Consider the following 12,303-nt stretch of genomic DNA (forward strand, 5'->3'; position numbering starts at 1 on the left):
TTTCAACAAGAATGTGATTTAGTGTACTGCTCAGACATTCCCAGTCTGATGAATGAGTTTGGTATTGAATACAAAAAGGAAGACTGGAGGCTATTTATTTATTCATCCAGAACATCCAGAACACAATGGTAACACATATGCATCTGTACCTGTTGGACGTTCTGTGTACATGAGAGAAAGCTATGAAAACCTAGAAATAGTACTAAATAAAATAGGCTATTCTGCTCATGGTTGGATGATATGTGGCGATCTAAAAGTAACATGCATGCTCCTTCGTCACCAAGGTGGCTTTACCAAATTTCCATGTTTCTTGTGTGAATGGGACACTACGGTTAGGGATCAACACTGGTGCAGAAAGAACTGGCCTGTGAGGGAGTCTTTAAAACCTGGTGAAAAGAACACTCAACGCAAATCTTTGTAGATCCAAAAAACGTACTCCTACCACCTCTACATGAAACAGTTTGTAAAAGCTTTACCAAGATGGAACATGTTTTAATTATCTCTGACAAAAGTTTCCACATCTTTCAGAAGCTAAACTAAACGAAGGTGTCTTTGTCCTACCTCACATTAGAAAATTGATGTTTGATGTTAACTTTGAATCCACAATGACCTCAAATGAGAAAGAAGCATGGGCATAAATCAGTCAAGTCCTTACAGGTCCTTAGGACATTAAAAAGACCCAGAATATGTTTCTATTATAGCTATAATGTTAAAGAAATTTAAAACTTTAGGATGTTTAATGAGTCTGGAAGTTCACTTTTTGAACCGTCACTTGATTACTTCCCGGACAATATGGGAAATGTTAGTGAGGAGCAAGGAGAGTGTTTCCACCAGGACATTAAATTAATGGAAAAACGCTACCAAGGCCGCCGGAAAACCAACAGGATTGGTGACTATTGTTAGTCACTTCACCGAGAAGTTCAGCAAGCGACTCATCGTAGAAAAAGCTACACAAGAAGCTTCAAAGAAAAAAGAGAAAGAAAATACAGCCCAATTCCAGCTGACAAGTGAAATCTCTATTAATACATAGCATTGTTTTAGGTAGCTTACTGTGAATACAAACCATGCTTATGTTGTAACGAAGCGTTTCATTAATTTCCCCCGTTTACCATATAGCATAGGATTTTTATACAATATTATAAAAAGCATTTTGCTCGAAAAGTGTGGGTGAATACAAAAAAACTAAGGCTAGATTTGCATTTAGCTCAAGAAAATCTATAAAGGTCGGCTATCAAAGTAAAAAACGTTTTTCAAAAAAAATTTTCGTTGGCCTGTGTAACCATTGGGCGGCTTGACTCTTGTGGAGTGAAAGGCAGTGTCCATGTCGCGGCGCCGTGTGAGTAACAGTGAATATCGCCTCTATGCAGAGACCACCAGTTCTATTGATCATTAATGCAGAACCCAAATCAATGCTTACGGCAAGTGACATACCTAGACAGGGTCATGCACTGATGAACGCATCTATTTTGTTTCCCAGGTACGTACTCATATGTATTAAATTTTATAATTTACATAGCATCGGCTACGTTGATTGTGTCAGTCGTATTATTGCCCATAGCTGAGCATCCCACAGTGGACAGACTTGATGTTGCCGTCATTCCTCTCATTTGCAGCTTCGCAGATAACAGTGGCGCTGTCAGAGGCACTTATAATGGTGACGAATTTTCCATGTGGCATTTGGATTGAGTACTCATTGACACAATGCTGATCTAAAGTGTGGGTGAATTTTGCCTCAGGTGATGCAACAAGGCTTCTTCACAGATGAGCTGAACCACTACGTAAGGCACTCAAATCGCTTTGTATTGGAGTTCAATACGACGTCCTGTCATACGTGTTTTGGTCTTCTTGAAGGGAAGACTGCCGTTTTCCCCTTCGCCATTTCTGCTGTCCGAAACTATCTTTCCCTCAAACAGTCTCGCCATTGACGAGATACTAGGATACGATCCTACTTAAGAGGTTGTGTTGTAGAAAATTTTTCGTATTGCACATTGTCGATACTGTCATCCATCAACTTGTTGTTGAAAGATATGCATATCTATGTCAGAACATATACTGTACGTTCAGGTGGCACCCGAGCATAAGTACTATAGACTTTGGGATGACGAAAGTATTTTTGCGTAGTAAGGACTCGCGCGTCTCTTATACAACTTCTCCTTTAGTCCACTGAATAGAATATTTCATATGGCACCAAAGGATTTCTACTGAGCCTTGTCTCTTTTCTCAGTCGTTTCTCTGCTGTCTTAAATATTCCATCTCTCAAAGCTGTCCATTCACCTTCAGTCTTTTTCTTTCCGCTGTTTCTGTCAATCATTGTCTAATGCTCCCTTCGAAACTTTAAACAAACTGTAGTGCTTTCGCGAGTCCCATCTCCTTAATTTATCACCTATGTGCAATGCGTTCAGTTTTTATCAGCGAAAAACGTGTGGTCAGGTTATACATCACCCCTGGATGTGAGTTGCAGTTTAAAATAGGGTTTCGAATTCTGCATCTTACCATTATATAATCTGTTTTCAACTTTTCAGTGTCTCAACATGTTCCATGTGTACAACCTTCTATCATTGTCTTAAACCAAGTTATAGCACTAATCAAGATTGTGCTTTGTGCAAAATAATTACGATGCGCCTTCCCCTTTCATTCCCTTCTCACAGTCTATGTTCTCCTACTGATTTTCCTTCTCTTCCTTTTCCTGCTATTGAATTTCAATCCCCTATCTCAATTAAATTTGTTTTTCTATTTACGAGCTAAATGATTCATCTTTTCTCATCTAGCGTTCTTCCAGCCGTTCTTCGTCCACACAGCATATAAACAGGCACTACTGTTTTGATTGTTAGCTTTGGATCTACCTCGTCTACAATAATACGTTCCCTACGCTGCTCCTAATAGCTCGTCTTCATTCCAGTTTCCTTAGTCATTGTTAAACCTACCCCTACATAACTCATATTTGATTTTGTGTTCACAACCCTTTACACACCTGAACAGAAGTCCCGTTCTTTTAGTCACAACACTTTACTAATGCCCATTATGTCTACCTTCAATGTACTCATTTCTCGTTTTAAATTGTCTAACGTACTATAATTTTCCAGCCTAGTAATATTTTTGGGTTGTTTGTTTGTCTTCGTTGTTATAGTCAACTTCAAGTAATTATGTCGGAATGTACCTTTAAAATCAGACTTGGTGGCTGGTAAATAGCTGTGCCATGTCCAAATTGCGCCAATTAGACATTTACCACCGGCGTAATTTGTCGAAACTAGTAGAAGCTGCTCGTCACCGAAGTCAGGTTCTAATGCTTGTCATTAACTGCTAGTACGTCACGCAAAGACATCATGACAAGATTGTAAATCCAACTTATTCTCAGTTGTTAATTATAATATGATACTTCAAAGTTATTTTAAGCCTCGCCATGTTTGTCAAGCGAGACATTTATTACTCTTGAATCAAATATCACACAGTTAATTATAATTTGCAAATGACATACTCAAGCCAGAATATACACTGAAGAGCCAAAGAAACTGGCACACCTGCCTAACATCATGTAGGGCCCCAGCGAGCACGCAAAAGTGCCGCAACAGGACGTGGGACGGACTCGGCTAACGTCTGAAGTAGTGCTAAAGGGAACTGACATCATGAATCCTGCAGGCCTGGCCATAAATCCGTAAGTGTACGAGGAGGTGGACATCTCCTCTGAAGAGCACGTTGCAAGACATCCCTGATATGCTCAATAAATTTCATGGCTGGGTAGTTTGGTTGCCAGTGGAAGTGTTTGAACTCAGAAGAGTGTTCCTGGAGCCACTCTGTAGCAGTTCTGGACTTGTATGGTGTCACTTTGTCCTGCTGTAATTGCCCAAGGCCGTCGGAATGCACAATGAATGGATTCAGGTGATCAGACAGGATGCTTACGTACATATCACTTGTCATCACTAGGGCCTAGATTTTAATTACCTAAAAAACAGTGAAATATGCAAGCATTTATGACCTAAGACTTACATAAATATTACCTTAAAAATAAAATATGACTTTAAAGAAGTTTGTTTCAAGCATTACAAAATTCACTTCCCAAAATGTTGTTAGTATAGTTCTTTCTTTCTGTAGGGTTTGTGGCTAATTTTCACCTATTTTTTGAATGACTGAATGTTTTTTTTCTAAACACAAAGTACAGTGAAAAGATCATCTATCGAACAGTAAAACAACGTTTTTATTTCTACATAGTATTTAAAGCGTTTCACATTATTTAATACCGTATGTCAATCTTCAGTTTGTGCAAAGTTGCACTGGATGACAAGGTGCATTTTCAGGTTTTCCATTGTCAAAGATCTACGGTTGTCGCTGAAGATAGTTTTGTACCTGGAAAAGCTCCTCTCCACTTCACAAGACGTCACTGCAGCGTATTTGAAGGCAGCCAGGTCACTGGAGTTCATCTTTGTTTCAGTATCTTCAAATGTTGCGGCATTCTCTGAATGCTAATTTTGCACAGTGTAGAATATCCAGGATTCCGTTGGAGAACACTTTGCAATTTGGTTTTCACTTTGTCAGCCACATGACCACGAGCTCGACGCAACTCACTCTGCACGTGTTGCACAATGCTCAGGGCCTCACATAGCTGAGCACCAACAGCTTCCAGTCGTTTGAGGCATTTGATATCACTGAAAAATTGGCGTTGATGTAAGCCGGGTTTCTAGACAATGTATCTGTAAAATGTCTTTCACAATTTTGATAGCACTTGATTCATCGCTTTCAAGGTCACAGAAGATTGTCTTTATTTGGGTGTAGTTGGTGCAGTAACACTAAGCATCATTAAGCCAAGAACCCCATCTTGTAAGAACAGGTTTAGGTGGGAGGGGCGTTGAAGGTGCTTGTTCCTTGTATTTCTGCACCCGTAGCGGAGCCTTCACATAGATTTTCTTGCCGCAGGAAATTAATTTGTCCACGTCAGGGTAATTTTATAGCACCTCTTCGGCAACTCTGCGCAACGCATGTGCAAGGCAAGTGGCATACACCATACTGGGGTAGAGAATCTGAAGCTCTTTGGCTGCTTTAGCCATATATGAAGCACCATCTGTTACAAGCAGCAAAACGTTGTCTCTTTTCTCACCATCTGGCCACAGTAGCTTCAGAGAGTTGTCAAACAAAATAGCAATCGTCGAATTGTTTACTCTATCGAGAGCTTCATACGTTAGTAGGAACGTATCTCCAGGGCCATCAACTTTTAGAACACCAACAACAACATTTGCAATATATCGCCCACTAATATCTGTAGTTTCATCTGTTGGTAGCCATATCTTTTGCTCAGCAATAGTAATTCGTATTTTGTTGAGCACATCAATGTAGCATACGGATAAATAGTTCTTTCTCAGTGTAGATTCATCTGGAACTGGATTTGTTGTGTACTTCTCCAGGAACCGTCTGAAGCGTGGATTCTTCATCTTTTCCAATGGGATCTTGCAGGACACCATTATCTCTCACATATCCTTGCAGAATGATTGCACGGTTGACGATTGACCTGTCTGTTCAAATAACAGCGTTTGGCTGCTGTTATTTTCAGCACTTCGTTTCACACAGCTGCTGTGTTTAGCGGTATTACAGTGTTGTTGCACATTAAAGCGCTTTTCTGCACTAACTTTAACTTCACACTGTTACCAAAATAATATTTTCCCATCAGTACTAAAGAAATTATCTCCAAATTCTCGAACATATCCTCGCAACTTCACGCTGTCGGAGCACTTTGCCTTAGGCATGTTGAACAAGGTAAACGCTGTATTCAAACTGGTTACTGGGAACACCTGTGCGACTGCGATGATTATTACGGCAGAAGCTGCCTTTGTTGGCTCTGAGATCGTATTGTCGACTCTGCGCAACAATGTTTTATGTTCACGAAACGACTGTTGTGGTACTCCGATTTTCTGCTACAGTCCTGAGAAATAAAGCTGTGTACTAATTTATCTGTTTATCTTTCATAATAGCACGTTAAATATTGTCTCGTGAGCAACATATTCATTTTCTTATTCGTGTGTCCCGTAAGATACGAGAAAAACAGTATATGCATTTTTGGCAAAAATCGACGAAAATATGACCTATCACATTAAAAATTAGCCGCAATATGACCTATTACTAAAACTTGTTGAAATATGACTTTATACGGGAATAAAAATACATTTTTCGACACTAAAATGCCTAGATTTGTGTACAAATTGTTCTAAAATTCACCCAATGGTTCAGACAAAAATGACGTGTCATTAAAATCCGGGCCCTAGTCATCACAGTCATATTTAGACGAATCAGGGGTCTCATATTACTCCAACTGCCACGCTCCACACCATTACGGAGCCTCCACCAGCTTGAAAAGTCCCCTGCCGACATGCAGGGTCCGTGGGTTCATGAGGTTGTCTCCATACCCGTACACGTCCATCCGCTCGATGCAATTTCAAATGAGACTCGTCCGACGGAGCAACATGTCTCCAGTCATCAACAGTCCTACGTCGGTGTTGGCGGGCCCAGGCGAAGCGTAAAGCTTTGTGTCGTGCAGTCATCAACACGACTGAGCTTTCGGCTCCGAAAGTCCGTTCAATGATGTTTCGTTGAATGGATCTCACGCTGACCCTTTTTGACGGCCCAGCATGTAAACCTACAGCAATTTGCGGAAAGCGTGGACTTCTGTCACGATGAACGATTATCTTCAGTCACCGTTGATCCCTTTCTTGCAGGATCTTCTTCCGGCCGCAGCAATGTCGGAGATTTGATGTTTTGCCGGATTCCTCATATTCACGATACACTCGTGAAATTGTTGTAGGGGAAAATCCCCACTCTATCGCTACCTCGGAGGTGCTGTGTGCCATCGCTCGTGCACCGATTATAACAACACGTTCAAACTTACTTAAATCCTGATAAGCTGCCATTGCAGCAGCAGTAACCAATCTAAAAACTGCGCCAGTCACTTGTCTTGTATTGGCGTTGCCGAACGCAGCGCCGTATTCTGGCTGTTTACACATCTCTGTACTTGAATACGCATGCCAACACCATTTTCTTTGGCGCTTCAGTGTTTCTCGCACTTGGTTGTTCGATGGTTTTTACAGACCCCGGAATAAATTTCATCTTTATTCATTATAATCAATGCCAATCAAAGATGATAACAATGTGAACAAGTTGGCGGTGCGCGAAAGATCACTGCCGCGCCATCACTAATAATTCTGGTTGACGGAAACTCATGAAGAGAAACATGATACATTATACCACTTGCCAGATTAAAGGATGTAACGTTCCACGGTCAGACTGGTTCAAAAATGGTTCAAATGGCTCTGAGCACTATGGGACTTAACATCTATGGTCATCAGTCCCCTAGAACTTAAAACTACTTAAACCTAACTAACCTAAGGACAGCACACAACAGCCAGTCATCACGAGGCAGAGAAAATCCCTGACCCCGCCGGGAATCGAACCCGGGAACCCGGGCGTTGGTCAGACTGGTACAACATTCAGTTTGTTTTTCCTGATGACGTCATCATCCTGAGAAGACCCAGTACGGGTATCCTGTTATTTCCGTTGAAAATTTTTATTGCTCCAGTAAGTGTTTGGAGCAAGAAAAGAACAAAAACGTTCCAACATAAATTATGCTGGTTTACTTTTTCATATGTTTTACGTCGCATTTAGGGCAACCAAAGATGAAGATGTCTACAGTATTTTGGGTGTTCAATACCTCTCATGAATAAGTCTTGTATGGCAAATTAATATTCTAGAAATGGTGCTCAAATTGTTTTACGAATAAATATCAATATATCATTTTCATCCTCCTGAATACACTCAGTACGGGATCCTAGTATCCTCTTGTAAGTTTTTTTATTGCGCCAGTAAATGGTTGGAAAAGTCAAGGATAAAAACGTTCCAACAGAAATCATTTCGTGGACGATCACAACTACTGGCATCGTTTTCTAACAATAGTAATGTCGGTCGTCTTAGACGCAGTCATCTGCAGAAAGAATAACGTCAGCTCTCGAATGTTAGTACTACAGTGGAATGGCATACCCAGAACACGTTTTGTCTAGAATGTCATGTGACATGGTTGATACCAAAAAACGCAATGACATTATCTAATCTATATGTAGTCGAGTTCTTAGTGCGCTTTCGTGTACAAAATTGCAAACTTCTCCCACAGATCAGGTACGGTGTCGCTTAAATTGTTTATTACACTTCACCAATGTTGACATTCCTCAGGTGTGTTTCGAGTAAGACTGCAGTGCCAATCCTAGGCGAAGACGCGCAGTTGTGAGACATAGCATTCGCAGTAGGAAGGAGAAAGATTACCTGTCTGTCACATAAAGTGAATGCCATAACTGTTTATTCACCAAAGACAAGGGGCATTTCCTTCCCTAACCTCGTCCAAGACGAGCTAATCCTCCATCTTTAGTGATCCCTAAACAGAATGAAAATGAAGGGGAGTTATACTTTAACGTCTCAGCAACAGCGAGGTCGTTATGAATAAAGCTGTAGTTCAACTGAATAAGGCTGAAGAATACCTCCGTGACCAATTAAACCACTGTACCAGGACTCCATGTGATTACTGTATGATACGAAGTTTTCAGAGGGCAGCCCTCATAGTTTCCTTGTTCTGAAAATTTTAATCATCATTAGCAAGCAGTTTTGTCACTGATATTTCTTGTGTTCCAGGACTGTTACTCATACTGCACCAGACGGCTGGACCTCCACAGCGACAGAAGATGTCGTCCAAATGGTGCACAATATCTGTGACAGCTTCTCTTACGCTGATGGTTGCAATGGTTTTGGCAAACGTCGAATTACCGGTACACAGTTCCATTCTACAAGCTTATTCTTAGACACAGAGTACTCTCTGCAGAGAGAGCGCTGTCTACGGTTCGTCAAATCTTACAGCATATCTTCGTTTTAGAATATAATTCTAAATTGAATGTGGAAAATAGTAGTTCTTGAAAATTGAGTTACTGTGCTATGCTGCATGTTCACAGCATATGCATGACGATACTTATGAGAATTAGTGATGGAAATGATAAGTGAAAACTAGATGCAATATTATTTGTCCTTTTATTATGTTCCTCGTTTCTACAGCAAGATGTTCCAAACAGTTCAAACTCCAAATGTTACCTTTCCTGACCATCATATTCCACGAAATACTGCTGTTTCATTGACGCGCCTCCAAAGCTTCTTTTGAATACCAAGTTTCCGTTCTATCCAATAGTTTTGAACGAACAACTACTACGGCAATTGGTTTGCCTCTCAAATATGCTCTCAGCAGGTAGAGTGAGCACATTTTCAAAGGCAGTCAAAGACCGCACTATAATATCTTCAAAGGAAATTCGTGATATGTAGGAAGAATACCACTATAAACCACAAACGGAATTTCCCGTCGTCAGTAATTTTGACATCGTGCGGAGACGCGTTCAAAATATACAACGAGGTGATAAAAATCATGGGATAGCGATATGCACATAAGCAGTTGGTTAAAGTATCGCGTACACGAGGTATAAAAGGCCAGTGCATTTACGGAGCTGTGATTTGTAATCAGGTGATTCATGTGAAAAGGTTTACGAGGCGATTATTGCCGCACGACGGGAACTAACAGACTGCAAACGCAGAATGGTTGTTGGAGCTACATGCATGTGTTAGGGAATTCAATATTCTGACATCCGAGTGCGAAGAATGTGCCGAGAATACCAAATTTCGGGCATTACCTCTTATCATGAACAACGCAGCAGCCGACGGCCTCCACTTAACAACCGAGAGCAAGGTCCTCTGTGTAGAGTTGTCAGTGCTAACAGACAAACAACACTGCATAAAATAACCGCAGAAATCAACGTGGGACTTACATAAAACGTAACCATTAAGACAGTGCGGCTAAACTTGGCCTTAACGGGCTGTGACAGCGCAAGAACCACGCAAGCTCCTTTGCTAACAGCACGACATCGCCTGCAGTGCCTCACCTACGTTCGTGGCCATATCTTTTGGCCCTTTCCTCTTTTTCTTTTCTTTGAGTCATCAGCCTTCCCACTCGTTTGATATGGCCCGCCACCAGTTCCTCTCCTGCGCCAACCTCATCACCTCATAGTAGCACTTGCTACTTGCATCCTCAGCTATTTGCTGGATGTATTCCAATATATGTCTTCGTCTATAGTTTTTGCCTTCTACTAGCTCCCTCCATTACCACGGAAGTCATTCCCTAATATCCTAACATATGTCCTATCATCATGGACCTTCTCCTTGTCAGTGTTTTCCACATATTCCTACCCTCCCCGATTCTACCCAGAACCTCCTCGTTCCTCACTTTATCAGTCCACCACTAATTTTCATCATTCGTCTACAGCACCACCTCTGAAATGCTTCGATTCTCTTCTCTTCCGGTTTTCCCACAATTCAAACCGCTTGGTCTAAGGCGCCTTGCAACGGTTTGCGCGGCTCCCCCCGTAGGAGGTTCAAGTCCTCCCTCGGGCACGAGTGTGTGTGTTGCCCTTAGCCTAAGTTAGTCTAAATTAGATTAAGTAGTGTGTAGGCCTATGGACCGATAATCTCAGCAGTTTGGTCCTATAGGAACTTACTACTGCTATAGTCCATGTTTCACTACCATACAATGTTGTGCTCCAACGGTACATTCTCAGAAATTTCTTCCTCAAATTAAGGCCTATGTTTGATACTAATAGACTTCTCTTGGCCTGGAATACCATTTTTGCCAGTGCAAGTCTGCTTTTGATGTCCTCCTCGCTCCACCCGCCTCTGGTTATTTTGCTGCCTAGGTTGTAGGATTCCTTCACTTCATGGACTTCATGGTCATCAGTCCTGATGTTAAGTTTGTGTTACTTTTCATTACTTTTTCTTTTTTCGATTTACTCTCAATCCGTACTCTGTATTCACTAAAATATTTACTCCATTTAGCAGATCATCTAATTCTTCTCCGCTTTCACTGAGGGTAGCAATGTCAACAGAGAATCGTACCATTCATATCCATTCACCTGGGGTTTTAATCCCACTCCTTAACAATTCTTTAATTTCCATCATTGCTTCTTCGGTGTACAGATTGAAGAGTAGGGGCGACGGACCACATCCCTGTCTTACACCCTTTTCAATCACAGCTCTTCGTTCTTGGTCCTCCACTATTCTTATTCCCTCTAGGCTCTTGCACATATAGTATATTTCCCGTCTCTCCCAATAGCTTACCACTATTTTACTCAGAATTTCGAACTTCTTGCACGATTTGACATTGTCGAACGCTTTTTCCAGGTAGAAAAATAGTATGAACTTTCTTTCATTAGTATTACTTCCATTATCAACCGGAACGTCAGAATTGCCTCTCTGGTGCCTTTACCTTTCCTAAAGCTTCAGTTTACTTTTCAATTTTTCTGTGTATTACTCTTGTCAGCAGCGTGGCTTCATAAGCTGTTAAGCAGATTGTGTGACAATTCTAGCACTTGTCAGCTCTTGCAGTCTTAGGAATTGTGTGGATGATATTTTTCCGAAAGTCAGATGGTATATCACCAGACTCACTCATTCAATTCTGATGGAATGCTATCTACCCCTCTTGCCTTATTTGATCTTGAGTCCTCAATAGCTCTTCTAAATTCTAATACTGGATCCACTATATCATCTAAATCGACTCCCGGTCCTTCTTCTATCATAAGTGAAAAATTTTCCCCCTCATAGAGGTCTTAAATGTACTCCTTCCATCTATCTGCTCTCTCCTCTACATTTAACTGTGGAATCCCCGTTGCACTCTTAATTTTATCACCCTCACTTTTAATTTGACAGAAGGTTGTTTTGCTTTCCTATATGCTGAGCTAGTCCCTCTGAAAATGATTTCTCTTTCGGTTTCTTCACATTTTTCACGCTGTCATTTCGTCCTAGCTTTCCTGTATATCCTGTTTATTTCATTTCTCAGCGAGTTGTATTTCTGTATTCATGAATTTCCCTGAACAATTTTGTACTTCCTTCTTTCATCGATCGACTGAAGTATTTCTTCTGTTACCCATGATTTCTTTGCAATTATCTTCTTTGCACCTATGTTTTTCTTTCCAACTCCTATGGTTGCCCTTTTAAGAGCTGTCTATTCCTCTTCAAGACAATTCAGCCTAGTCGAAACAAAGAATGTGCCATGTCTTGACGGAATTACTGTTTCACTACTACCACAGCCTCATTTTTCACGCGATTTTAAGGAACCGCCAGCAGAATTTCATCGAAAATTAAAAAGTATATGAACAATAAAAAATAAAATAAAAAAGCCCATGCTCCACTGTTTCCTTTTTAGTGATTTGATGATGGGGAAGACTGACCGTTTAATAAAGTGATACATCAAAT

The 12,303-nt window shown here is 40.9% G+C and overlaps 1 protein-coding gene across 1 annotated transcript in view; it reads left to right on the forward strand.

Moving 5' to 3' along the window:
- Positions 1 to 12,303, forward strand: part of LOC124613618 — a 219,139-nt gene that overhangs the window by 153,418 nt on the left and 53,418 nt on the right. The window contains exon 5 of the mRNA XM_047142334.1: positions 8,656 to 8,789. Coding sequence (XP_046998290.1) covers positions 8,656 to 8,789 — 134 coding nt within the window. The remainder of the gene's footprint in view (positions 1 to 8,655; positions 8,790 to 12,303) is intronic.

This window comes from Schistocerca americana, chromosome 4, assembly GCF_021461395.2.
Source record: "Schistocerca americana isolate TAMUIC-IGC-003095 chromosome 4, iqSchAmer2.1, whole genome shotgun sequence".
Lineage (NCBI taxonomy): Eukaryota > Metazoa > Arthropoda > Insecta > Orthoptera > Acrididae > Schistocerca > Schistocerca americana.